Raw genomic sequence first — 27,606 nt, forward strand, 5'->3', positions numbered from 1 at the left:
ATAAAGACGCAGCAGTCTCCCCGCGTGGATCAATGCTTGACTTGGAGCACATGCCTCAATGCTACTTTCAGGTTGTTAAATGGAGTGCTGGAGTGCTTTGCTTAATCTTCTTTATTTAGTGTAATTTTGTTGCAGTGTAATGTTTTTAGAGAATTCAATCTGTCATTTCATTTGTTCTTTTCAGATATATTGTACCTTGTAGAAATTAAATGCTTCGTGTGTACTTTGCCTAGAATAAGGAGGTAAATGTGCTAGCTGGGACTAGGAAGGGAATTTTACCTACATTGGGCCTATGCGTGCTCAAATACCAAATAGATGGTGGCTAAATAGCAGGAATATTTTTTACTGGAAACCAAATTCTCTCACAATTAATGCACTTGGGTGGAGATCCTATCCTGTGCTGGCCTGTGAGGAGAAGAAAGATTGCTCATAGATTGCTTCCCAGATAACTTGTCAGTGGTAGTCTTTCCCAGACTTGTGGGGCAGAGAAGCTCCCCCTTGGTCCCAGGAGGGAGAAGGAGGGTCATATAGCTATAGCATATGCATATGTATAGCATATATATATAAGCATATATATGCATACAGCGTATAGCTGTGTTTCAGGCAGTATGCAAAAGTGAAAATGAAAGAAGTAAATGCTTTAGAATGGAGGGTTTCAATGTAGAATAAACAGGCCATCACACGTTGAGCTGTGGGTCTCTCATGTGCCTCTGTGTTGCAACAAATGGTCAGTTTTCTACCTCTGACCTTACAGAGAAGAAATCCATTCAAAACATGGTGCATTCTGCACCATGAGAAAGTTTACTTTTGAAAGTCTGTGCATATGTTACTTAGTCATGCTGACATGCATGTTCTTAGGATATTAAATACTTAACAGAGAAGAATAATTTAAAATTCTGTAGTAAAATGGCAATAAGGCATAGAGCTGTGTTTTCATGTCACTGCTTCTTGTTCTCAACTTACCACAGGGATTTGTAGATGATGTGTTGGTCATGGCCCTGGGAATTCTTTCTTCTGAAAATACAGTGGTGTTATCTATGGTTGCTGGATTTTGAGATGCCTTTGAAAAAAGCATATTTTTGAATATGTGTATAAAAAGGCCAGGGAGTATGAAGAAATCACTCTCCACCCCCCTGATTGCTATTAATGGCTTCCAAGAAAAGGAAACACTCTGTATTTTTGTACTTACTATTACTGCTGTAGAGTAACTGGTTCAGGCATCCATTGCCCTCCTGCCTTTAACTCTTTGGGTCAGCTTCCTGAGTCTGTTAGCCCAAAGCCATATGGCCCACTCTCTTAACAGTAAGTGATCACTCTTTTGGTGAGACTGGTAATGAAATCATTCTGAGTTGGAGACAGTAACTGATAATCCTGAGATGTAGATAATGAAAGCAGATATAGGACCCTCCGCGAATGCTGTCTCCCTATTGCTTGTTACATCTGAAAGGACAGTTACTTACATTTATCAAAATTTCTTCTTTTAAATATGTACAACCCAAGTCAAAACATGTCTCTGAATAAATCAGGCAGTTCTGCCTTCGTAATACCTATCTTTGGAAACATGTTAAACAAATGGCATTCATCAGCACGAGCTCATTAGCATCCTATCAGTATGTTCTGGTTAGGGGAAGATACAGGACGGGACCTACATTCAACACAAATGATGCCAAGAATCACTCGTGATTATCACCTCTCCCTTGCATATGAAAAAATGTTGGAAAAGCTTTTCACGTTAATGTGCTGTGCCTCATATGTGGACACTTACTGTGCATAATGCACACTGGCTATGCTGGTACTCTGGCAGAAGAGACAGCACCTTGCATACTGTCAATCAGATTTGCTGAAAAATCTTGTCTTCTGTGGACCTGCTAGAAGTGAAGTGTAGGACACCACCATATCTATACCGTATTTGATGATGCTCATAGGGGCATTATTCCATTTTATAGATACTCTCGTTTGTTTTTGTTGCTTACCTGTAGGATCTCTTCCAGATGTTTAATGAATATTAATGGTAAATAAACTACTACTTTTGAAGAAGGCAGATAGTGCCTGTCTGGTGGCTGTCCCTTTGAGAAGACTGCTGACAAATGGTAGCTTTTGACTGCCAGTGTAAGGACATGAGTCCTGACAGCAGAGGCAACTTGAGATCTATAGGTGGTTTTCCAGACTTGTTCCACCCATCTCGGGTGTGTATGGTCACTTCACTGTAGTATCAGCAGCTCACAACTGTTAATCTACTTACTTACTGTAAAAGATAATACTTAGAGTGATACTTTTTTTCAGGGCAGAAGTTGAGGAATAGATGAAATGGCTCCCCCATATCAAGCGTACAAACTGTGGTAGACCGGGACCTTGAACTTAGTCTCTAGGCTTCCAGGTGACCTTTCTACTCTCACTTGGCCTCTCTTCAGGACCACTTTTCTGGGCTGTAAGTCTTCCTCCCTCCTCTGAACAGCACATCTCTTGACCATGGCAAGACCAAGAGATAACCTAGTTCTAGCTCTCCTGATGACTCTAAAGGACATAGCCTTTTTAAGAGAGGTCAACATTTGAGTTTGTTGTGTTTAAGGGGGTTGATATTGTGACCTCAATAGTGTTTTCAAATGCCCCTGTGGTGGAAGGAAGTGGAAAGCTGTGAATGTGGTGGACTAAGATGCTTGTCTTGTCCCTAGATACTGCTGCAAGTAACTGATGGTGTTTCTTAAGTTACTTGGGCTGAGATGGTGAATTAAGGATGGATGGATCACAGAAACCTCACCTCTGCCCATTGCCACTCACACCTACCATTTTCTTTTTATTCTCATGGCACCCAGAGATGCGCTGGGCACTTGCAGAAGTTGCAGTGCGGTAAATAACTGAAATTGCTGGCAGTTTACCTAATGAAAGTCGAGGTCAGATAGTTTGGTCTGAAAACGTTGCAAGGCTTGTGTGCCTGTTTTGAAGACCGGAGTGAGACGCAGCTGGTGCATGGGTTCTGCAATAACTCTGCCTGCAGAAACAAAGGGAGAGTCTATAAATGTAATTTCTGAGAAGTTACTGGGTGCCTGTTCTCACTCCTCTCTCCCTCCCCTTTTCCTTCCATTTTGGGGTTAGCTTAACATGAGGTTTGTTGTCTCAGTAATTGTGTTGGCATTTGTATATTTGCTGTTCTTGTGAGACTCCCATCCCTTACTGAAATAGTACTTTTCCGATCTCTTACTCATAGAGATGAATTGGTATCTGCCTCTGAAACAGATGTTACCTTTCCAGTATGCCTCTGGACTCTATCGTTACTTCAGATGTGGCAGAACCCTAATTTATCTTAGATTTTCCTTGCTGTTCCAGATTTCAGCCAAAGAAATCTCTTGATTCAGAAAACCAGCAACGGTATATTTTATTAACTTTTTTTTTCCTTAAAGTGAGGTTTTTAAATTAAGGCAATTCAGCAAAGCACTTCCAAAAGCCCACTGCTTTTCAGCAAAGCTTAAAGGATCCACTTAAAGCCAGATGTCCACTTTCATGGCTCTGATTCAGTAGAGCACTCGACTAAATGCTTCACGCTAATCTCTACAGTCTCGTAGCCATAAAATCTGCCCAACCGTGTGTATGTGTCAAGCTGAAACTGGAATACATAAATGAATCAAAACTGCTGAATGAATACTATATTATTTTGACAACAGCGTCAACAGAAACCTCCACTGTTTTCCTGCTTTTAGAAGCACATTCAATTACGGTCGCTGTGCAAAGCATACACAGTGCAGAACCTTAAAAAGGAGCCATTTGAAATACAGATTTTGATACTCTGTTTCCTGTTTGTATCTCATCTGCAAGAGCTTTAGTATGTAGGAAGTAAGTTAACTGTGAGAAGCTTGAGTTAATACAGCGTAACAACAGAGCTGTTCATATCCGAGCTCTCACTGAATTCCACATGGAGCGTCTGAGCTGAGCTCTGTGGTGTCGCAGACTCCCTTAGTTTGGTAGCCAGCTCGTCTTACAACTGGCTACTGATGCTGTTTTCTAAAAGTATCTCTGTTTTCTGGTACTTGCATAGAGTGATTTTGCCTTTTTTTTTTTCAGCTTTTTGTTTTACTGTGACCCTGTTCTGCTCCTTGATATGATAGTTTCTGACTCTTATTTAATATTCAGATATCCTGCATCCTAAAACATTTTTTCCCCATAGTGATTGAGACAAAGTCTGTAAGAATGACTGAATGTGGAGCTGAGTATAGTGATATTTGCAGAAATAATGCAAGACAGATAGCAATAGGCAGATACAGAAATGTATAGTTATATAGGTAACTATATCTAGATAGATGCAATGATTTCTGGAGATAGATAGACATTTCTAATTGCCTCCACACTAGATAATACTTTTAACGTAGGAACTAACAATCCAAAATTCAACTTTTTACATGGAAGTGCAAGCTGGAAAGAAAGCAATGGTGGTTTCTAAGCATCTCTGTGGTGTTTTCAACACTGCATGAGTAACTTTCATACTATAAAATACAGCTTGCATTTCAGTCCAGGTTTCACTGAGTCTGCCTTCAAAGTTGAATAGACTATATCTGCCTCTCCATATAAAGCATTATGTTTTTCTCAGTCTATGTTATTTCCTTGCTCTAATGTACTTTAGCAGCCCCGTCATTTCAAGCACTTCACATTGCTGTGTCTTCGCTCCAGCCTGGGATGTGGGATTGGCCACGAGTGGTGTGACGGCAGACGTTAGCCTTGCCTGGGCAGAACAAGGCTGGAGGATTTATGCAAACACACAGAGGATCTCTATGCTGAAGAGCAATTACAAACGAGATCTTTGCTGAATGTGATGATCAATAGGAAAGTGTGGGAGGAGGTAACAGCAAGAGGTGAACATGCAGCTCTGGAGACAAGCAACACAATAGCGGGAGTGATCTGAGGCTTTTTATTGCCTCAAACAAAATGACACTGTTAAAAATTCCTTGTTAAGCCACAGCTCCCTATGGTTCCTTTAAACATTTGCCTTCCCATTTGGAAAATAGCTCTCTGGGTCTGATTTTTTAAAATATGTGTGTATTTTGTGCATGTTGCCTTTTCAGGCTGATCCTAACCACCCTGTTAAAACCAGCTATGCGGGTTTTGTTAATGAGGCTTTTCATATTCCTCCTCCTCCTCCTCCTTCCAGGGAGCCCAAGACGGCTGCTGCTGGTCAGGGGGGCGAGGACGGCTGTGTGCCTCCCCGAAGGCGAAGCGCCAGCAGCTGCCAGCGCTGGTCCGAGGCGGCGGAGGCAAAGCGGGGGCCTCCCCCGGGCGAGCGCTGCTCCCTGCTCTGCCTCCCGCAGTAACGCGGGAGTCGCACACCAACACAACGTGACTCACGGAGGCCAAACTTCTGCCTCGCCAGCCGGCTCTCCCCTGCTTCTCTCTGCTGGTCTTTGTTTTAGCCTGCCAAAGCCTCCTGGGCTTTGTGGAGGCAGAGCCTGTGGGACTGAGCTGCGAGGAGGGCACTTGTCACCTGTCTGAGTCTACATGGCATCCCTGACCCCAGGCCCTGCTGTGGCCTCACTTCGGGTCCTGTGTCAGACAGGCACCAGGGTGGCCTTGCTGCGGGGAGCACGCGGGGAGCTGTGTGGCCTGGACGCGTGAGCCTCCGAAGGGCCGGCGGCTCCTGGGTCCCCTCCCAGGGGGATCGTGCCCCCTTCCTGTGCCCCAGGTCTGCTGCCGTTAGCCACCGCCCTGCTCTACAGCCTCTTGCTGCTTTTCTCATTGTTAAGCATTTACGGCCACTCTCCTGTCTGCCTCCTGCCCTTACAGCGACCAGCTGCGGCCTGGGCTGGATTTGGGCCTGCAGAGTAACTCTTCCACCATGGCACTATTTAATGCAAGGGGACGCTTAAGTAGGAAGGCCTGAACTGAAACTAGCACAGCTCATGTGTGTGTGCGCTGACTGTAGTTTTCCCTTTTGTGATCGTGCTTTTTTCTCCTCACCAGGACCTGGCCATATATCATGCATGGGACGGATGGTGCTCACTGAGCAGCTGGTCAGTAGTCCACATTTGGCCTCAAGTCCCTTTCTTACAGCTCTGCTGTAAATCCTGATGGTTACTTTTACCTTGAGCCTTCTGATGCCACTTTTGCTCCCCATTCTCTGTAATCCTGACCCTTTCCACCCAGGTGTCAGTCCTACATCTCACCTTCACAGTCTCTTCATTCAAGCTTCCCATCCCTGCCTGCTGCTTGCTCGCCATCTCTGTCTTCCCTCCTTCTTCTTCAGACTGATTCTTTCATCCTGGCTCTCTCCCCCACTGCAGTCTGCTTTCTCTTAGCCCACAGGCTACTGCTTCTCCCTGGTCGTGGACCCCTCCATCAGTTTCCAAGCCTGATCTCTTTGATGAAGCAGCCCACCTGTCTTTGGCTCGCTTCTCTGTGTGTCTGCCTGCCTGTCTCTTGCTCCTCCCCACGCCCGTTCTGCCTGTGCACCCCAGGGCTGTGTCTCCTGCTCTGCCTGCACGGTGCAGGGGGCCAGAGGCTTCCTGACAGCCCTTGTCCCCTCCGCAAGGGGAAAGATAGGGGAACTTGCGCGCGGGCAGAACGCTTTCTCCTCGTCCCTGTTCTCCAGAAAGGCTGCTTTCCGCCTCCTCGCACCAGAACCGGCTTGTGCTGAATCTCGCTTAAGAAAGTTGACGCGGGGCGGCCGGTTCCCGGGGGGCGCCAGCCGTCCCGGGTCCGGCAGAGCCGAAGCAGCAGACAGGCGCCGGTGCCGCCGGGCGAGCCGGGCCTCCCCGCGGGCCGGGCGGTGCTGGGCGCGCCGGGCCGGGCCGGGCCAGGGGCGGCGCGGCCCGGCGGCGGGGGGCGCTGACGCAGGCGGCCGGGCGCGGCGCCAGGCGACGGCGGCGGCGGCGGCGGCGGCGGCGGCGCTATAAAGCGGCGGCGGCGGCGGCGGCGGCGGCGCTGCAGCACCATGGAGAGCTGCCGGCCGCTGGCGCTGTGCGCGCTGGCCGCCGCGCTGCTGCTGGGCGCCCGCGGGCAGGGGCCGCCCGATCCGCCGCGCCGCGCCCGCGACCTGGGCCCCGGCGGCGGCGGCGCCTCCCACGAGAAGGAGCTGGTGGGGCCGGGCGCCGGGGCCGGGGCCGGGGCTGGAGTCGGGGGCCGGGGCGTCCGGGCGCCGGGGCGGGCTCCCCCGCGCGGGGCGCGCGCCCTGACGCGGGGGGTCTCGGGGGTCTCTCGGCAGATCGAGGCGCTGCAGGAGGTGCTGGAGAAGCTGAAGAGCAAGCGGATCCCGCACTACGAGAAGAAGTTCGGGCAGGTCCCCATGGTGAGTGCCGCCCCGGCCCCGGTCCCGGCCCGGCCCCGGCCCCGGTCCCGGCCGCCGGGCAGCGCGGGGGCCGGGCGCCCGCTCACGGCCGCGTTGCTCCCCACAGTGCGACGCCGGGGAGCAGTGCGCCGTGAGGAAGGGGGCCCGCATCGGGAAGCTCTGCGACTGCCCCCGCGCGACTTCTTGCAACTCTTTCCTCCTCAAGTGCCTGTAGGCGAGGCGCCCCGCGACACACCGGCGGGCGCGCAGGGACCTCAATTTTCCTCGCTTCGAAGTGCTGGCCTGGGGCCGCGGCGGCAGCTCCCTGCGGCTTCTTATTCCGAGAAAAGCAGTTAGAAGTCCTCGTGTTGCCAGTGTAACGCCATGTGTGACATCCGACATCCGTAGAGCTTCTCCCCCCTCACCCCCCACCCCGGCCCGTTTGATTTTGTCCGTCCCAAACCCCCGCGCGCGCAGCTGTGTGGAGGTACCGGTACCGGAGCTGTGCCGGAGAAGACCCCATCCAACCGGTCGGGGCCAAGCCGGGCCGGGAGCGGGGCGCTCCTCGGCGTACCCCGGTCCTGGGCGGGCCGACTCCTTCCCGGTGCTGGCCCCAGGGCCCGGGGTGAGGCTGGATCCAGCCCTCAAAGGTAGGTGTGAGGGGGAGAAGCAGAGGAATGCGCGGAAAGCACCCTGACCCCCTTCCTCCCCCCGCACCTGGTAACACCTCCCCGCACACCGCGGGGGTCCAGCCGCCCTGCAGGCTTCGGGCCGAAAGTCTGACCACGCTCACTGTGCGCTGGAGAAAGTCTGGCACGAAATACCGGCCGTGTTCGGGGAGCTGCTGCGAGGCTGGGTGGCGCGGTGCGGGGATCGGCTGCTTGACCAGAGCCACCGCAGAGAGAAAGCGGTCTGGGTTCATTGCAGACTAATGAAGGATGTTCCAGTCACCTAAAGTAAATTGCTCCCATTTCTTTAATGAACTGATGTACATAAATATGTATGTTCTCCACAGGTACACCTTGTCTTTCAGTGAAGTTATAACATGTTTTTATCCTTTGTTTGTCACTGTTAATAAAATCATTGTTCTGATGACAGTGTTCAGAAAGAAGTTTTAATTTTGTGCATCGGTACCTCTTTAAGCAGAAGCAGAGCCTGCTTGCTGTGGCCGCTGGGGCAGGCGTGTGCTGTGGGCACCTTGCGGGGAGCGTCCCAGCTCCTTTCCCTGGAAGTGCTCATCGGGTCCGAGTGGAGCCCGAAGCACGGACTAGGGCAGCTCTGCACACACCTGGCTAGTGGAGCCAGAGGGAGAGAGAGGCTTAGAGTTGTTCCTACATCAGTGCAAGTCCCTGCAGCACCGGGCACTTTAGCCAGGCTGCTGCCTTGGTGAGGGCAGGGCTGGCAGTGGGACTCACGGCCCTGGCTCAGTCTCACAAGCTGCCACACTGCCCCAGGTGGGCCGACTGCAGCCTCCTGCCCCTGCGGGCACCCTGAGGGGCAGCGACATGCAGAGCTGCCCCAGCCCCGCTGTGTCCCCGGGGGGACAGGAGGTGTCCTGGCTGCAGGGCCCAGCTGGGGAGCCAGCCCCCTGCAGACCAGCCCCTGCTGGCGCTGCCTTGCCTTTTACTCCCGCAGAGGAAGGACCGCTGAAGTACCTTCTCGGCTTTCAGCTCTCATTTCTACGGGCAGGGAGATAAGGGGCTGCAAGGGCCACCGTGCACTCACTGCCAAGCCAAGGGCGCTTTGGGGGAAAGCATCCCTCCAAATAGGTTTGGCGTCTGGTGCTCAAGAGAGCACAAGTTTGGGTGAGAAACCCAAAGGCTTTTCAGAAAAAAAAAAGAGACTTCTGCAAGGCAGTTTTACTCCTGCAGTGTGAGGGCATGTGAAAGAGCCTGCATGAAGCAGGCACTGGAAAAATGACTGCAAAAGAGACGTGCCACAGAGGGGGATTTGGGGCCTGGGAAGAGCTCCTGGGGGTGGGCAGGGGACGGCTGAAGCGGCAGGGAGGCAGCTTGGTGTGACGCGGGCAGCTAACGGGTGTGGAGGCCTGGTGTGAAGCAGCTAAGGCGTACGGAGCCGGGGAGGTGACAGGAGCCGGGCTGCAAATGGCGGGACCTGAATTTGGGGAGGAATTTATGGAAGAGAAAGGGCTGGGACGTGGCACATCCACCTCAAAGAACTGAGTCCAGTGTAGACCTTCTCAACGTGCAACATTTTAATGAAGTCATATTTACAGAAAATTGGGCTGAAATATGTGTTGGCAAGATACATTCAGCTTGTGTGCTAATCTTTTAGTTCTTATTTTGCCTAATCATAGTGCTCAAAGTTACAAATGCAGTTTAGATAAAGACCAAATTTATATATCTAAAGCCCAGCCTAAAGAGACTGGGACTTCTGAGCTGTCTGATTCACTTGCATGATGTTTTCATTATGACAGTCAATATTGACTGCCGTAACCGGAGATCTCTCTTATCACTTAGATTAAACGGACACCACTAAGATTACATTGCACTGGCAAACATTTCTATTGTACGTAAGGAAGAAAGCATGTGAGCGAGGAAACCTGTGTTTTAACAGTCTGGATGCTCCAGCCCCGCCACGGCCCTGCCCCTGCCTGGTCACGGGTGCCCCGACCCCAGCCTTGATGCTGACCCGGCCCCGATGCCGACCCCAGCCCCAAAGCTGCCCCCGGCCCGTGGGCGACCACCGCCCAGAGCCGCAGCACCCCGACAGCGCTTTCCGGTGCTTCGCTCCTGCTTGCGCTGGGGGCTGCCCTGCCAGGAACTGATTAAATTAGACCTGGGGCACTGGCATGAAAAATACTGGGGCTCTGAGAGCTGGGTGGCAAGGAGCAGTTTTTCCCTTCTGCTTTTGCCTAAGGAAAGGACCAGGCAGTCTGTATCTGAATTCTGATCACTCCTAAAACAATCCAATTTTCTACAGCAGAGAACCAACATTTCTTTCCCTATCAGATACCACCTACCTCAGTTAAGCACTCTCATGTTTCCCAAACACAGGCAAAATATTTCATTTTTGCCCATTTACGAAAAGGTGCGTATTGACCAGTAATGTCCCCAGGGCTCTTCTCTGTTTTTGAAATAGAGTAGCGGGGGCAATACGTTGTGTGACACATTACCATGCAAAATAGCAGTGCTTCTAGTGTTTACTCTCATCCTATCTTTGTTTTCATGTTTCTTATAATATTTTTGATATCACAAACATTTTATCCATCTGAAAATTCACTGGGAAAATCAAATGCACAGTGGTCAGAGGAAAAAAAAATCCAATCTGGAAAATGCAAAACACACAAGGAAGACTTAGAATTTGTCAGCATTGCGTGCCGTAGGGGATCTCTGCATGTAAAGCCAAAAATAATGGGAGGAAGCTGCTTGTGCAGGTGATGGTAGGTGATGGTCCAGGTATCTAGTTTACATCACTATGGATCCAGTGTTATCATTTTCAGTAAGAAGGATCTGCTGTTACTAACACAGTTACACAGATTGTGGTGTCAGATTGCCAGATGATTTAAACCATTAATAATTCAAGCTGACATGAGCAGCTCCCTTGCACCAATAATCAATGTGAAAACAGCATCCCATCCAGCAGCCAAGGGGATAGTAACATCCTTCAGAAGAAAAAAAATTAGAGAAATTGCTTGAAGGGCTTGACAGTAATGGTTTGATATCATGGTAGGCAATATCATGCATGTACCTACCTCCTTTGTACAAGTAATCCAGTAAATGCCAACTTCTAATAGCTCAGTTTCATGCATGGAGCATGCATAAAGGTCTAACTATAGCGACCACGACCAGGAAAATGGAAGAACAGGGCAATTTGAGCATCAGATTAAAAGCAGATAGACTTCTGACTGCTGGATTTTAAGAGTGCCCCCAAACATCGGCCATTTGGTTTCATGTAGCCATCTTCTTACAGCTGTGGTATCAGAGTACAACGTGGCCTTGAAAAGGGTTAATTCACATTTCCCCTAACTAGAACAAAAAAGCTGGTTGAACCAGCTAGTTTGGGGGATGACAGCAGGGGTTCTCCTAGTTGTGAATCCATAGACTTCATTTCACATATTTGAATATCTAAAGGAACATTTGTTTGCTTGTGTTTCATGTTAATTTATAGCTTTGTTGCTGAAATTGCTAAGAAAAAAATAGGCATATATAACAGCTGCTTGAATCATCTAAATGGCATATGGCTTGGATTATTTTCTGTGTTACCAGCTGGGCATGGCATTAGACTGCTGAGAAGTTAAAATAACCGGCAGCATTTCGGCCTCTTCAATTGCACTCTGGTGCTCGTACCTGCACAGCCTGATTAGGCATCCGTAACTGCGTCTGTACCTAGGGCTGCTCGATGCCGCCTGCTTCACCACGCGGTGCCCCGCTGGCCTTGGGGTCGCTCAGCGTGGAGCCGTCGCTCGGCAGCTTCATCCCACTCACCTCCCTGGGCAACCCTTCCTGGTCACATCCCGGGTCGTGCTCGCCGCGAGCTGGGCAAGCCTGCTCCTCCTCGTATTTGCCAGTTCTTCGACTTGAAAATGTGCTGTGGAAAAAGGTTTTGTGCTTCGGTAATGCATGTTTTCCCTGTAACTCCCTGGTGAGGTTTTGTTTATTTATTGCTGCTTCTTTGCCTTGATGCCTTTTTGATCATGTCTTAACGATGTTTCTTTCCTTTCCCTACGTCCTGCTTGGCAGCCGCTGACGCAGCTTTTCCGTAGGGTGCCCTGCAGGTGAGTGTGGCCAAGTCTTCATGAATAAATTACCTGGGTCTGAGTATCCATGTGCGTTCCTCTGTTTTTTTTTCCCAAGAACACATCTTTGCAGCCAGCACTTTAAACATGAACAGGAGAAATGTCTTGATCCTGTGCAATGTTCTTTACCTGCTCCTACCTTCACACAGAAGTAATTTGTACTGAAAAGAAAGATATGCATTTAAATAGACTGTTTAGTCAGCTGGAAATGAAAGACTTCTCATTACAGTGATGGGACCATGGGTATATGTGAAGGAGAGTTTCAGGAAGCTGCATAACAGGGAGGAAAGCCTCTGTATACAGTTTCTCCAGTCAATGCCTTGTTTGTTATGGAGTTTTGTGTGAATCGCAAAGTGACCTCCTTCACCAAAACTGAAGAAAGTAATACATATTTAGCTGTCCTACTCTTATCCAGAGTCATGGATCAACGGAGTTTTAAGAAAATGATGACTGCTACCATCATAGCGGCTGCACACCCAACTTGCCTTGGCTGGGAGGAAGGGACGTCAACTCTTGCTGTCAAGCAGAGTTGAAAAGTGTTTTCACACATGCAGATTTTTTATTACTTTATGAGAAAAGAAGATGTATAAGAAGTTGCAATCTTGTATCATCAGCATGGAGGAAGAGTAAGCAGCTATATAAGATAGAATGGCAGGTCCTAGTGAGACCTGTGGAAAAATTCCCAGTGCGTTTAATGGTGTTCGTGTTTTATACATGGTGTGTATACAGCCTAGCCATAAGAGAAGTAAAGAACCAAGTGAACTTTTTGATAGGTTTTATTTCCAGTTTCTTCACTATGCTCCTTTTCTCTACTGTTGCCAGGTCCTGAGATGGCTATGATGTCATGCTTATTGCAGAAATTCGTCTTTAAACTAGTGTGACTCATCTGGAGAGGAAATTCAGGTTGGCTTGACATGAAATACAGAAAGTAACTCCCCTTTGAATTTTGCTCACTAGCAAGGAATGACAGTCTTATTGGAAAAGACTGTTTTCAAGCAGGTCATTTATCACATCCCATAAAATGATCCACTCCTGGCTATAAATAACTGTGTATAGACACTTAGACACTGCAATAATGAGGCCACACCATCACTTACACCGAATGTAGAATATATCTATTTCTGCTCCAAAATGTGTCTTGTCAGCTAGTAGAAAAAAATCAACTCCCCTCATTAATACTATTAAAACAGAAAATGTAGACCTAAGAACTGAATTTTCATTTTGCCATGACATTTTAATAACAGGCTGATTTGAAGCCATCAGTTAATGTCTGTAATTAACAAGAACACCCCAGTCAAATTAATCAGTCTGGAGGGTGAATTTGAGTTTCTCCTTCTCTGGGCTCCCCGGGCCCTGGCATCGCCCTGGGCTCCCGGCAGGGCCCTTCTTTAGCTCCTGCCCTTTGGTTTCTAGGGTTGCCTCCGCCGGTGGGTCCAACTCAGGGCGCTGCTCCCCGATGCTGCGGCTCCTCTTAGGTGCCCTTCGCTGGGGGCAAGCCAGCCTTCCTGTTGGCACCACAGCCATTTTATATTTATACCCTGTGTGCACACCCCGGTTTGGCATCAGGGACGCTTTTGTTGGAGAAAAGTGATTTTTATTTCATCAAATATTTGTCACGTTAGCTGCAGGATAATGGATGTCTGGCTTATATACAAAATCTCTATCCAGATTAGGCATATTTATTATGGTAGTCAGTGCGTGCCAGTTATTTATAGTATCTCATCAGAGATTAGGGAATGCATGAAATCCTACTTTTATTGGTATCAGCAGTAACTTTTGGCCGATGCTGGTGGGTCTGGATTTCACTAAGAGCATTTTGTAAGGATCTGTACCCTCCTCGGAGAGGATGGAAAGCCGAGGCACGCATGGATTATTTGTGTTGTGCTCAGAAAGAAATAGAGGAAAAGAAATAGCTCCAGGCTGTGAGCCCCATGTTTGGACCATCAGATCTATTGCCTCGTTGGTTAAAAAAAAAGAAAAAGACTCATTATTTTCTGCGTGTCTAACAGCTGTGGAAAGGACATCCTAATGTTTTTACGTGCTGGTTATTTTTACAGGGTTCCTAGGTCTGTCCCGCCAGCACCGGGCGCTTGCACTGTGCCACCACTGACATGTGTTTTTCATTTTTGGAACCCTTCTTTCCAGTCCCAACGCCTTGAAGACAGCTGTAAGTTCTCTTCAAAGTGCCCTTGCGAGCGGTTGGCGGGTGACCGCAGCCGCACCAACACTCCTCACAGCGGGAAGCTGAGGCACCTGCCGCTCGCTCCAGGCCAGCGGCGCCCCAGTGCCCCGGCCCAGGTGGGCGGCCGAGGGCGCAGGCACGGCCCCGTTGTCGCCGTCCCACGGGCGCCGGCAGGCCGGGGCTGGGCAGCCGTGCCGGCACCGCGGGCCCTGGCACCGTCCGCCCCCGCGCCGCTCCCTGCAGAGGAGGGGGAGGACACGCAGACTCGTACCCGCCTTTTCATCCCGTTTGATTTGCTGGCACACAAGACCTCTGCTGTAATTAATATGCCGAGCAAAGCTGGCTCATCTGAGACAATGTCTTGGAAACCTAGAAAAAAATACCGAGATTGAGGGATTTATAGCGCAATTTTTGCCGTGCGCAGTACAGTGTGACTCTCCTGGGAGGGGCTGACTGCAGCTCGCTGCACCGTGCTTCCCCGCAAACCCCTCACCTCGCTCCTCGCCCTAAACCAGGTCCCGCCGAGGCTGAGGGGCGCGGAGGCAGCCGGTGCTGGTGCCGCTTCTGCGTCCTCGGCCTTCCCAGCGGCTGTGGGTCCAAACCAGACCCTGCGGTGGGAGAAGACGCGCAGCGGCGGGGAGGCCCAGCTGCTGCCGGGCGCTGCCTCTGCCCACCGCAGGCGCTGAGACGCAGCTAAGGGCACCTCCTCCTCGGGCGCCTGCAGCGCGGTGCTGCTGCTGGTGCGCAGCTAAAGGCGCCGGGGGCTCGGCCTTGGTCGAGCGGTGATGGAGGAGCACGTGTGCCCAGCCCCAGGGTGCTCCTCGGGGCTGGAAGCGCCTCTTCCCCACCTCAGCACAGGTTTCGGGCAGCGCCAGCCTGGCTGCTCGCCCTGCGGTCCCCACCACCGAGGGCCCTGTGGTCCCCGCCGCCGTGGTCCCTGCTGCTGGGCAGCTGTGTCCCGGCTGGGCTTGAGGCCGTGTTGTGACAGCGGAGGGTGATTTAGCACAGCAGGACACTCGGTCGGAGACTATTCTCTGCAGGGAAGTGGTGATAAACACCACACGCACGTCGCCTCGGGACGGGGCGCCTGACGTGGATATCTTGTGCCGTTAAGATAAATGACAAGTCAAGGGACATTTGCCTGCGTGGCTGGGCCGATGTGGAGCGGTGAGCGGCTCGGAAGATGGCGGTGCCTCTGCCTGCCTCGCAGCGGAGACGTGCGGCGCTGCCTCACGGCGCTGGCTCTCCTTCGCCCTGCCGCCCCGCAGGGGGCCTGTAGTGGGACACGGCTGTACATGGACACGGCGGTACACAGACGGCTGTAGGCAGACACAGCTGTTTGTGGCCCCTCAAAGGGGACATCTTCGGGGCTCCCCACAGCCCCATCATGGGAGGCCTGGAAGTCCCGAAGGTCTCTTTTTTTCAGCCTCTCCCTGGGGCGGCTTGGCCCCCCCCGCTCTGGAGAGGCCGCAGTGCCGTGGGCAGTCAGGTGGCCCCAGGACAGGACTCTGCCCGGCTGGCTGTGCCCGGCTCCTGCTCTTCCCATGCCCGGTGCTCTCCTCTTGCAGGGAGCTTTTCCCTCCCTCCCTCGCTCTCCCAGTCGCTCGCAGAGGAGCAGTAGCAGTTTGGGAGGGCAGCTACCCCAAGGGGAGGACTGCAGACGGCAGTGTTTGTTAGCTAGAAGCTTGACGGGGTTGGTGTGGAAGAGCAGGCACCTGTGAGGCAGAAGGTGCTGGTGTTGGTGGGGAAGGTCACCCTGGAGGGGGCTGGGTCCCGCAGGGTCCAGCGGAGGGGAAACGTGGAAGGGGCTGTGGGCGAGGAAAGCGGAGGTGTCCGGCCTGAGGAATAAAAAGAGACAAGGCAGCTTGTGTGCATGGCGCAAGCAGGAGGCTCAGATCTGTGTGCAGGGGGACGGCTCTGCTGACTTGCACACCCTTGCACGCTCTGGGACTTGTCATTTCTCAGCTTGCCAGGAAACTCTGCCTTTTGAAATCTCTTTTAATGTGTATGCTTTCTACGTGATGGCCCTAAAACCCTGGAGTTTGGTTACGCTAAACTTCAGTAGCTGTATTAAACTGATTTTTTTGCTGTATTAAACTGATTTTTTTGCTTGAGAAGACCCAGAAGAGCTGGTCTTTCACTGACACCTGTGGATACAAGACCGAATTGCACACAGGACCTCCTACTCTGGAAGTCGGGAGCTCTAGCTCCCGAACCTCCTCGATCCGTATGCTGTGGGTCTCAAAGCCTTTGGCCTGTGGATGACTTGGGTCTACACAGCGTTCACGAGAGTGCAGTGACAAAGGCACTGTGCCGTGTGTTACCCTGCAGGATTAATGGCAGTCTTTCTTCCAGTCCTCCCTGAGAGGAGAATCCTCTCTGCAACGTGATTTATGGTTTTCCTTTTTCCATGTGCACTTCCAGCGATGTGTTTTGCAATAGCAAAAGCAGGGCAAAGCGGTGTGCCTTGCAGTTGGAGCAGAAAGGCATGGGGCATCTCTGCCCATAAGAAACTGCCTCTGGGCTACCTGTAGTTTTACCTGTTCAAGGGGACAGATGAAGGGCAGTAGGGGACAGTAGTTGAGTTACCACTCTGCATTGATGCTTCAGTTATAAGCACTGCTGAAACAGCTATACTAGTACTAAAACCCTGCCCTTGGCCTGCCCAGCCTAACACAGGCTGAGGTACAGGCTTTGTCATGTACCTGTGTGCAGCATATACTTTTAAACTTTTGTTTGGCTGGTAGTTGCAGCTGTGGGTAGTCTCTTGCTGACATATAGGATTTCTAAGTAAGTTATTAGCTTGCTGAAATGAAACAGGTGTTGGTGTGAAAACTTTGATGTAGAACTAGGACCAGGTAACCTGACACAAGGCTGATTTCATTGCCAAATATATGTATTCTGATAAGGCCTATCGTGCACTAACCATGTGCACGTGGAAGCTAATAGGAGTTGAAGTGTAGGAAGTGTAACAGCACCCTGTGAAAGGCAGTAAATCCCCTGCTTAAAAAGAGAAAGAGAAGAACGACCTGTCACTCCTGTGTCTCCCACCAACAAGGGCAACCCTGGCCACGGACTTGTTTCATTCAAACGAGCCAGTGAGCGAATGCATTAATCACCAGTGTAGGGTGTTATCACTTACAGCTTATTGTGCTTTACTAGACTTGGACATAATACATGCTCATTAGCAAACATTTCTAGTTTCCTTGCTTCTATCCTCTGCAGGCAACTTGATCCCATGAAACCACAGCTCTTGTGCAATCAGTCTTGTCCTGATGCAAAGCTCTGCACTGAGATTAGCCCCAGCTGAGGTGGAGCCGGAGCCCAAGCGGGAGGCAGGAGGCAGGATGTAATTTAGGGAAGGTGAGAGGACCCTGACCAGGTTAACTGCAGGAGTACCTTTCCCTACCTCACATCAGCTGGGGACATAGGTTTGTGCTGCACAGTGGGGATGTGAGTGCTTCTTGAAAGCCTGATCCGTATGCTCTTTATTGTGAAGTTTCTGAGTGCGATGGGTGTTTGAACAACCTGGTTATTATCCCTATGGCGTCTGGTGTGGCTTCTGCTCCCTGGCTGGACAAGTGATTTTCTCTAAACTGCTTTGGTAAGCGTGGAAGCAGCCTCTGTGGCCTTCTGGAAATAAGTAGTGCCTGCTGTACAGTGTTATTGGGGATATAAGAGAAAGAAAACCACAGTCCTTTTGCCTCTGCTATGGGATTTTCCTGGGAGTACTAGAGGTTAAGCAAAGAGGTTCGTTCAGCGGTTGGGCCTTGTCACCTTACCAGCGGGGCACCGGGCAGCCTCCTGGCTCCCTGCAGGGTGCGTGAGCTCAGACAGCCCGGTCTGGAGCTGGGAAAGCTCGGTGGAGGGAAAGCCTCCGTGTGCTAGGGCTCTCCCCTTGCCTGCCACAGACTGCTCTTAAGCAGCAGGAGGGGGGCCTGGGGTGGAAGACCTTGAGCACACATTTTTTTTGGAAAAAAAATTTTTTTTTCTTCTTTTAAACCTTCTTAAAGACTCCATAATAGATACAGACCTCTCTCTCTCAGGAGCTCTTCTAGTTCGGCAGTGTTGGCACCCTTTTCTGCATGCTGTTCAGCCATGTCCTCCTTTCATCCACCAGGACTTCATTTTGACAGAAATCCACTCTTCCTTCTATAATTAAACGAATGAGCAGCCTGAAACATGCAGTCTGCAAATGTTTGCTTTAGCTCAGGCTCTCCTGTGTGAATGTGAGGTGAGTGAATGGCGAGGAGCCAGTTCAAGCACAGCTCTGTCCAATGCGCCGCTCCGTGCGGCTTTCCCACTCGCCTCGCTGCCGTCGCTCCCGTCGCAATGTCAGCCAACAGCGGCAAGGCCGGGGCCCGGCTCGCTGCCCGGGGCTGCTGTCTGGGCACGCACAGCTTGAGCTTCGGCCTTGTCCCGTGGACGCGTTTGTGCGGGGGCCCGTGGTCTCGTCCGCCCGGGGCTCTCCTTGCTGCCGTCGCAGAGCGCGCCTCTGGGCACTGCTTTCCGTGGCACGTGTGTTTTGCCACCCCTGTATGTTCCCAATAGGTTTCCTGGAGCCTTGTTTTGATACAGGCCGCCCATGCGGCTTCCTCGGCTGTCTGGCTCTGCCCCGCCGTTTTGCACCGCGCTGTCGTGCCGTGCCGTGCCGTCCGGGTGCAGGGTGCCCGCAGGTGCGCACGAGCCCCCGGCTGGGGCCGGTACCCCCCGTGCCTGCAAGCGCGGGCTCTCCCTGAGAAAGGGAGGAGCGGCCGGGCGCCCCGCGACGCCCTGCCGGGAGCCCGCGTCCTCCGCACGGTGGCCGTCTCCCCCCGGTTGGGTAACTACCTCTGAAAATACAGGTATTTGAACTCCTGCCCCAGCTGAACTAGTTTAAGGCCTGCAGGTCAGTATTAGTATGGTCGTGCCGACACGTTTAGCTTTGTAATACTGATAACACTGAGCATTTTTTATTTTTTGCACATACAGTTTCTTAGACTTGGTGTTTATTAATTCTTAGGTTTGAGAAATCTGTTTGTCCTTTGTCTGTTTGTTCTCCATATTCCTATTAAATGTTTGATAGAAAAGTGGATAGAGGGCCGAGGGCTTTTTGCTGAAACCCCAAGAGCCCCTGAAACGCCCTGTCTGTCTGCAGCACGTGGACCCCGGGGCCACGCTGCAGCCAGCCGCGCGGGGGGGGCGAGACGCGGCAGCCCAAAGCTGCACGCTGCAAGGGGGTTTCTGGGCAGTTGGAGGGAGAGGGAACGGCCCAGGGCTGCTCCCCGTGCAGCGGGAAGGGGCGCAGTGTCCCTGCAGGCTCACGTGGCCACCCGGCAATGGCCTGCACCCAAAGAACTTCATCTGTTTTGTAACGTTACATCGAAAGATGCTGCAATGTATAGTTTGACTTCCTAAAGCCTGTCTTTATCACTGCTACCAAAAGCACACCCTCTGCTAGCATTTGCTGTACCGTCAGCGTCTTGGAAGTGAAATGCAGCCTTTCAGGAGGGAAGTTCAGTGATTCTGACCATGTACTTTGGTTTATCTCAAAACTGGTAATGCTCTGCATGGGGGAACGTTTTGGGAGGAATGTTGCCAAGTTCTGATGAGTATTTTTGCAGCAGACTTTTAACTGCAGTTTCTCGAGAGGGATAACTTTGTTTTTGTATAATATTCCGTTACGATGAACAGAAATGGTTATACTCCAGTGCTATATCAGGAACGCCCACTGAAGGGCAGCAGCAGCCTTCTCAAATACTTCTGCCATCGCTATTTAAAATAGCAGACCATAAGTGAAGTGTTTAGAATAAAGCTATTCAAATGTTGCACTGCTCTTAGTCTTTCCCATCACTATATAAATAAATGCTGTATTTACACTTTCACATTTACACTGAAACAACCTATTATCATAATGACAATAATTACCCTGACTACTGAATATGTTAAAAACAAAAACATTAGGCACAGTTAGTTAAACTGTGACACCTTTCCCCTAAACTGAGGGATCTATCCATGGTTTTACAAAGCTGTGGGTGTGGAGACCAGAATTAATCTGTCTTTTTTCAGTACATCTGGTTCTATATATAAAAATCTCTGTGTGGGGGTTTTGCAGCTCTAGTATGCTTTTTATGAGGGCATGGATCCTGCCAAACAGTTCTTTTGGAGTGACGAGAGTAACCTGTATGCAGTAGGAGGGCAAACACTGTAGTAACACGGGTTGATTCAGGTTTCAAAAGAGCATGGGTTATGGACATCTGACTGCGTTGTATGTACCTCATAAATGGCACTTTCCTCGGCCCTTCGTGTGATGTGCGCGCACATGGAGCTGCTGAAACTGGAACTTATTATTTTGTGCTCTTGTGGCCTTTAGCTGTAGGTATTGAAAGAGCCTGTCTTTCCAACCCTTGTTTATGGGAATTGCCCCATGGAAATCAAGGGCCAGAGTTTACTACCTCTGACTTTGCAGAAGAGTTCTTGAGCAGTACCTGCTGAGGGCACTAGTGCCCTCACACCACATAGTTTTTTATTTGGCTTACATGGTATTGTCAAGCAGGTTAGCTCTTCACTGCAATACATTTGCTCAAATTTGGATATTGAGATACACTTGCTCTCCAACTGCATGTCTTTTATATAATACAGCTGCCAAATTCAACAGTCCTGGAGCCATATTTCTGAGATCTCAGATATTAAAAAAACCCCTTGAATTACTTTTATGTCTGACAAATATTAGCTCTGAAGTCAGACAATCAAAGAAGTCAAAGGGAGACATAAAGTCTAGTTTATGTGGCCTCACACAGAAACAGCAGTTTGCAGGTGCTGAAAGATCCCTAAAGAAGCAGCACCGGAAGGATCACCAGTCACTTTATAAGTAGTTAGTTTATGCGTTGGAGGTGGCTGTTGCTGAAGCAGCTGCTACAAGCAGCGCACAGACCGACTGAATTCTAACCCTCAGTAACTGCTCCTTAAAATATATCTTAATAATTGGCCCTCTATCAACCATTTAAAAATGCCTCTTTGATACTGTAGGTATATAAATATATTTTCTCAAATAGTAATTGCAAACTGAATAATTGCTAGAAACATATAAAATGTCATCACCGATTCACAGCTGATACCTGCAACTCCATTTTGTCCTAATGTGTATTTCTGCTGCCTGCAACTTAAGTAACGAAAAACACATGCTTCTGGAGTTCCTAAAATGCCTTTGCAGGACCTCATGTTTTGGGTATTCATTTTTTTGAGCTTTGAACTCTTCGAAGAGTAAAGGAATGCAGTTGTAATGCTGATTTCCCATTAAGACCTACACAGAAAAGAAACTGGATATTTTAAAGCGGGCTAATTTTTCCTCTTTTCCAGGAGTTGACTGATGGCTTAAGAAAATTAAGCAAACATCATAATAAGCCCCAATTACTTTAATCCACAAAGTACTGTCATAGTTAATTGCTATGCATGCTTCATGCAGCTGGAATATAATTACTGTTTTCTGACTCAAGCATCGTTGTGGGTAACTCACTGAAACATCTGCTCTAGGCGTTTGAATGGTCTGAAGGGCGCAGGAGGCGGTAAGGTGACTTTCAGGAGCCGGCCAGGGAGCAGCCTTGGAGAAGGGGCAGAAATGGGGGGAGCCTGGCACAGCCCTTCCTCATGGGCTGCCTCTGCCCCGGCTCTTGGCTTGCTGCCTGTCACATCGAAACCTTTGGAGAGGCCCTGGGTTATTATAGCTAAAAGACAGTATTTTTCTTCTTTGACATCTAACAACTGCCAAACCCAGTCAACAAGGCATTTTATATATATATATATATATATATATGTTTTTTTTGAACCCTCCACAAACCTTTTCTTTTTTTTTTTAAAAAAAGGCTATATATTGCCCTGCCCCTGAAGCTCGTCTTGTGGCAGTGATGATGGGCTGGCAAGGGAGGAGCTGAGCTCTGCCGCCTCGGGGCGCCACGAGCTTGCCTTACTGCCTCCGTGCCCGGCTGCGCCAAACGCGGCAGGGTGCCAAATGCAGTGTTTTGAATGTGGCCCTGCTTCTTGCTTTGATCTTCATCAAGATCTCTGCATGCTCTTAAAAAAAAAAAGAATACTGACACTTCGATGTACCCACTGGCATGTCGGTGTGTTATTTAACTGGGTGCTTGCACTGCAAAATATTAGTGGATGGTGAAGTTGTGGACTGAGCACTTTGAATGGCTGCTGATCACACCGTCTGTGCTGCACCGCTGCGTGGTCGGCTCCTTTGGGACTCACCTATGGCTTTAATTAAGCTTAAGGAATACAAGAAGCTAAAAAGGAGACCAGGGTGGAATAATGGGATGATTGCTAGGGCTTAATTTTGCCTAACAAGTTCTGAAGGTGTGTGTGAGGGTATGGATGTATATTACTGTCCCTTCCAAGGGGTGCCAGGCCTTTGCAGGAAAACCCAGGTTGACTATTCGGGGCACAGGGGTGGGAGCCCCTCGATGCTGGTGTGACGGGGGACCCGCTGTTCCTCGCTCTGCCCGCAGCGGCCCGGCGGCTGCCGCTCGCCGCAGTGGTGCCCGCGAAGCCTGGCCGCGGCCAGGAGGGAGCTGGGGCAGGGGCCGCCTGTGCCTGGCCCCACGGCTGGGCTGCCGGGAGCTGCTGTCCCACAAGGGGGGCAGCCCTGTGCCGGCAGCTTCGGCACTGCCGTCCGCAGCCCTGGCGTCTTCCCTGGGCAGGCAACGCGGGCGACCGCTTGTGTGACCGGTGAAGGACATGGGGAAAGCAAGTAGGCTTTGCACCAGACCTGCCCCCAGAGTTGCTTAGTACGCGTTTTTGTCTCCTCCTGGAAAACATGACCCGTAGTCATAGTGCCATGGATTTTTTTTTTAAAAGACTCCCAGTGGAAACCCCTGGGGACGCTGGGGGAAGGTGACCCCGCAGCATTCGCCGCCCGGGGAGCGGGACGCGCAGCTGATGTGGAGAGCCCGCATCCCTCGTCCCTCCCGAGCGCAGCGCGGAAAGCGCTGGTACCCCCGTGTGCTGCCTCTAAAACGGGCGCCCGTTCCTTTCCAAGAACGGTTGAGCCATTGATGACTCTAAGTGCAAAATAAGAGGCTTTTTTTCTTACGTGTCTAGTAACACAACTACCTCCTTACAAACGTCTCATCTAGGAGCTGGCAGCCTGCTCGTTCCCACATGGAAGGTACGAAAAAGGCCGTCCTTTCTCCAAAGGGCTTATAAATTAAGTCCCTGGGTATTTTTTGAGTATGTTTCCCCACTGAAGCATGCAACAGCAGGACTGGGATCAGTACGGACGTAGAAAAAGCACAGGCTGCACTGAAAAAAATCCCAGAGCTTGGAAGAACTCTGTTTTTCAGGCTGCAACCGCGTCTCCTCGGCGTGGCAGGCTCGCGGGGCGTTCCCGTCCCCAGAGAAATGCAGTGTTTCCTGGGCTTGACAGAGCTGGAAGCTGCACAAAGCGCAGCATTTTGTGCTCTGCCTGTTTTGCTGCTTCTGGTTTGGGCCCAGGATGGGAAGCGTAGCTATAGAGGAAAACAGCTGACATTTAAAATCAAACCGCCTTGAAGTCCGCAGTAATTGGGACTCGTGGGTGAAAACGCAGGTTTGGGCGAGGGAAGATCTATTTCCTCTCACCGCACCGAGCAGTTTGCCAGAGCAACCCCTGTGCAGGAGGCGGCTGCTGCGGGAGGGACAGCCGGGGCGCCTGACCTGATTTTGGAGTCGGCTCTGCTTTGAGCAGAGGGCTGGACTAGAGACCTCTAGGCTTTTCTTCCAATCTAAATTTTTCTATGGGGTCTCTGGACCCACAGTGATAATCTTACTTTGCAGAGAAGAAAATAAATCATCCAGATATTACAGGATATGGGGGAAAAGTCTTCGATCAGACCCTTCTCAAGTAAAGGCTTAAGGGAAGTCTGTTGTGTCTCTAGCATACCCTATCCCTGAATATGCTAAAATATGCTTTCCTCTCCTGTCAAACTCTCCTAAATAGAGCAGTATGTATATTTATGAGGTATTGCTACAGGTGATTGCTGATATGTTTGGTGGTGCACAACATAGCATGAGATACTGCAATTATCTATCTTAAATAAATATGAGAGCTCCGAGATACTATTTGACAATGAATATATTAATTTTTGATAATATTGATTTTTATATAAAAGACAAATATCCTTAATAAACCAAGCAGGAAGCAAAGAAACTGTGTGTCCAATACTGGCACCTGTGGGCAGCCCTGTCTCCACAGCGCTCCTGTGCCGCTTCCCACAAGCCCTGGAGATGTCTCCTGTAGTTTGTCTCCAACAGAGCGGAGGGACGGTCCCGTCACGATGGGGCTGTCAGTGGCACCACGCTGACTCATGCCACCACAACCCATGAGGGTCCTTTATCGTTTGGATTTCATTACATATACCAAATGAAGCTGTCATCACCATGCACCCTCTTCTGTGTGCAACTTGGTGATCTTGCATAAATGTGTGTGTGTTGCAGCCTCGAGGGGCTGGGAATCGATATCCGTTTTCCCTTTGGGCTATGGTAAATCTGCGGGGACACAGTCTGAGGTGGCTGCTCCCTTCGTGCTCGTCGCACCGGCTCTGAGCGTGACGAGCAGGAGGTGGGTGAGGTGGGCGAGCAGCGGCGCAGGAGGAGCCGTCCGCGGCAGTGCTTCCCGCGACGCTCGGGCCCGTCCGAGCGGCTGTGCTGGCCTCCTCGCTGGCGCTGGCCCCTTGATAGCCTCCTCCAGGGACATCCCTTCTGGGCAGGGGGCAATGAACATTATCCCGGGGTGGACAAGTGGCGAGGCTGGTGAGAGCCGCTTGTGCTGTGACAGCGCTTTATTGCTTGCTGGGCACAGGCAGCAACGCAAACAAGGGGTCAGGCTAAGTACATCAACCTAAAATCTAACTGCAACATTTAATTAACATTTCCAAAGTTTCTTGGATCCTCACAAGACTCTCTTTCTTTCTGTTGAGCACCAGCCAGTGTTGTTGTTGGACCGGTGCCAGGGTTCTTGGCTTTAAAGTTTGTAAGTTTGAACCGCATTAGCTTTCTTCAAACTGTATGTCTGGATCGCTGATAACAAACACCCCATTCACTTAGGAGATGGAAATGGTGGGCTTTCAGAGAGCTCCTCAAATTGTTATCTGTGCAAGTATGTGTCCGTGCACATACCCTGCAGCCAGTCTGCTGGAAACTCGAATCCGAGAAACACGCCAAGATTTCAAATCAGTGCTCATAATAAAAATCTCTGCTAATCAGAGGATGTTAAACGATACAGCTGTGAGTGATTGCTGGGAAAGGTGGCTTGCAGCTACAGCAAGTGTGGTAAACTTGGGAACAAGCTGAAAAGAGAATGATGCTGTCAAAGTACGTACAATAACGGGCTCCAAGAAATCTAGCAAAGAGAAGGCTGGGTCTAGACAGTGAGACTTTGGAAAGGCTTGGGGCAAATGCCCCTAGAAACCTCCCCGGTGGCCCAGCATTAGGGTCCGGACAGAAGAGGCTGGGTGGCAGAGTCCCGGGAGGAGTGTGTGGAGGGGCTGGCCAGGCGGCATAAGGATGCGTCCGACATAAGGCAAGCCAGAGTCTTGCACCCCTGGTCAGCAGGGTGGAAAACGCTGGGGAGTTAACATGCCTGCTTGGAGATCCTTGCTTCAGGGACACTACATGAGGGAACAGTCAGAAGTATTTTGTATTGCCATATGGAATGTCTCATTCGGTAAGAAAAATATGGTTTGGTTGCCTCCTGTGATTTCTTTAGGGATAAAATATATGTTAGAAGCATGATTTGGAAAAGACAAATGCCTGGAAGAACAAAGAGGAAATCCAGATACTTCATGAAATTTTAATTTGTTAGAAAAAGGTTCCTCTAGTTCCAGCTCCTCCTTTTTTTTTCCATTTTTTACTTCATTCAGTACAAATAAGGAGGTTGTGGCAAAACAGTCACTTCTGGTCAGCTGATGTTAAAGGTACGAGGAATCTCTTTCCTGATTCCTTTGTTTCTTGTTTTGTCTTATCTGTCTTATTCGTTATGGCAGAGACTGTTCAATCGTGCTCAAATGTAGTGGAAAAACCCCACATATTTCCTGTTAGTGTATTTCAGAAAATACAGCCATGGACCGCCAGAGTCCGAGGTCTGGTCTGCTCCTCTCGCTCCTCAGCTCCTTGAGCCCAGGGATTTAACCCAGGGGTATCCAGGCACCGCAGCCGGAGTCACCCGCACGCGCAGTGTCGCGCGGCCTCGCCTGCTCCCCTTCCCGCAGCTCGCCGCTCGCTGTGTCTGCATGCGAGATGGGCAGGAGAGTCGCCTGTATTAAAAGGGGGTCCGCGGTAGAAGAGTGGAGGTGAGGGACAGGCCGTGTTAGGCGGGACAGGCCGTGTTAGGCAGCACAGGCTGGCAGCGGCTGGCTGGGGCGAGGCCGAAGCGGCCGAGCTGCGGCCGTCCTGGGCGCTCCGGCTTTCCTGCCGGCGGTCTCCTCGCCTCGTCGCCCTGCGCGGTGAAAGGTGCCGCGGACGTGGGGCTGCTGGGACGGCTGCTTCCCCCGGCCACTCGTTCCTGTTGTGCTGAGTGACCTGGTGATGCAGGCACTGCCAGTCGGTTCGGACAGCCCAGAGTAACGTCTATTCCCTAAAGCAAAGCTCGTGTCTTTACATCTTTTCTTGACCAGGAAAACTTTTCTAAGGTTAGTGCTTCTCTGCAAAATCCTTGTCAGATGATGTCTGTTACAGCCTCACTCAAAATGTGTCATAAAAAAACACCCTTTCTTAGATGAGATCATGTCTTAAAAAAGCAGCCAACGCTTTGGCTAGCAACATCTGCACCTTGGTGAAATGTTTTACCTACATCAACAGAGGGCAGGGTTCCCACAGAAATCACCGTAACTCCTAATTTAGATGGGGTTAGGGCAAATTATAGCTGCTCTGAGCCTTTGGGCCTTAAAGAAAAAGGCATCTGCTGCTGTTGCCCCTCTCTGTTTCCAGGCGTTTTTGGGTGTGCATTCTCAGTCTTTTGCAAGGGGATTTGTGCAAGTGATAGCATAAATGGCCATTATCTGGGCTAATTTCCCACAAACTGATGAGGTAATAGGTCTCTGGTTTTTAAACTGGTTCTTGGAATGTGACACTGAAAACCCATTTAAATGTATTCTATCCAAAGCACGGAGCCACCTCTTTCTTCCCTGCCGGTTGCCTTGTCTGTGCTCCTTACGGAAGTGTTGACAAAGCATTGCTTTCATAAACTTCAGCCTTAGTCAGTATGTCGCTAGATTTTAGGCTGGTCCTTCTGCTTCAGTGGTTATTTGATAGTAGTCAGGGCTCGAGAGCTCTTCTAATCCTCGTGGTTATCTTCCCCCCCGAGATCCCACCATCTGTTTTAGCTGTGCAGCCTGGGGCACTGGCGTTCCTCCTCCCTCTCTCTCTCTCTCACGCTCTCTTTTTTTTTCTTCATTTCTTCAG

The 27,606-nt window shown here is 50.4% G+C and overlaps 1 protein-coding gene across 1 annotated transcript; it reads left to right on the plus strand.

The window, feature by feature from the left end:
• The first annotated feature begins 6,913 nt into the window (after positions 1-6,913).
• On the plus strand, positions 6,914-8,341 carry LOC135324223 (cocaine- and amphetamine-regulated transcript protein). Its single transcript, XM_064499998.1, has 3 exons — positions 6,914-7,057; positions 7,184-7,267; positions 7,374-8,341. Exons 1-3 carry the CDS (start codon positions 6,914-6,916, stop codon positions 7,479-7,481), a joined length of 336 nt encoding a protein of 111 aa, XP_064356068.1. The 3' UTR covers positions 7,482-8,341.
• Positions 8,342-27,606: the final 19,265 nt, after the last annotated feature.

The sequence above is a fragment of the Dromaius novaehollandiae genome, chromosome W, assembly GCF_036370855.1.
Source record: "Dromaius novaehollandiae isolate bDroNov1 chromosome W, bDroNov1.hap1, whole genome shotgun sequence".
Taxonomy (NCBI): Eukaryota; Metazoa; Chordata; class Aves; order Casuariiformes; family Dromaiidae; genus Dromaius; species Dromaius novaehollandiae.

Bases quoted from the DNA above. Each gene is read 5' to 3' on its own strand.
- LOC135324223 (XM_064499998.1), top strand. From the start codon at position 6,914: ATGGAGAGCTGCCGGCCGCTGGCGCTGTGCGCGCTGGCCGCCGCGCTG. The intron at 7,058-7,183 runs GTGGGGCCGGGC...GTCTCTCGGCAG, and splicing joins CCTCCCACGAGAAGGAGCTG to ATCGAGGCGCTGCAGGAGGT. The intron at 7,268-7,373 runs GTGAGTGCCGCC...TGCTCCCCACAG, and splicing joins AGTTCGGGCAGGTCCCCATG to TGCGACGCCGGGGAGCAGTG.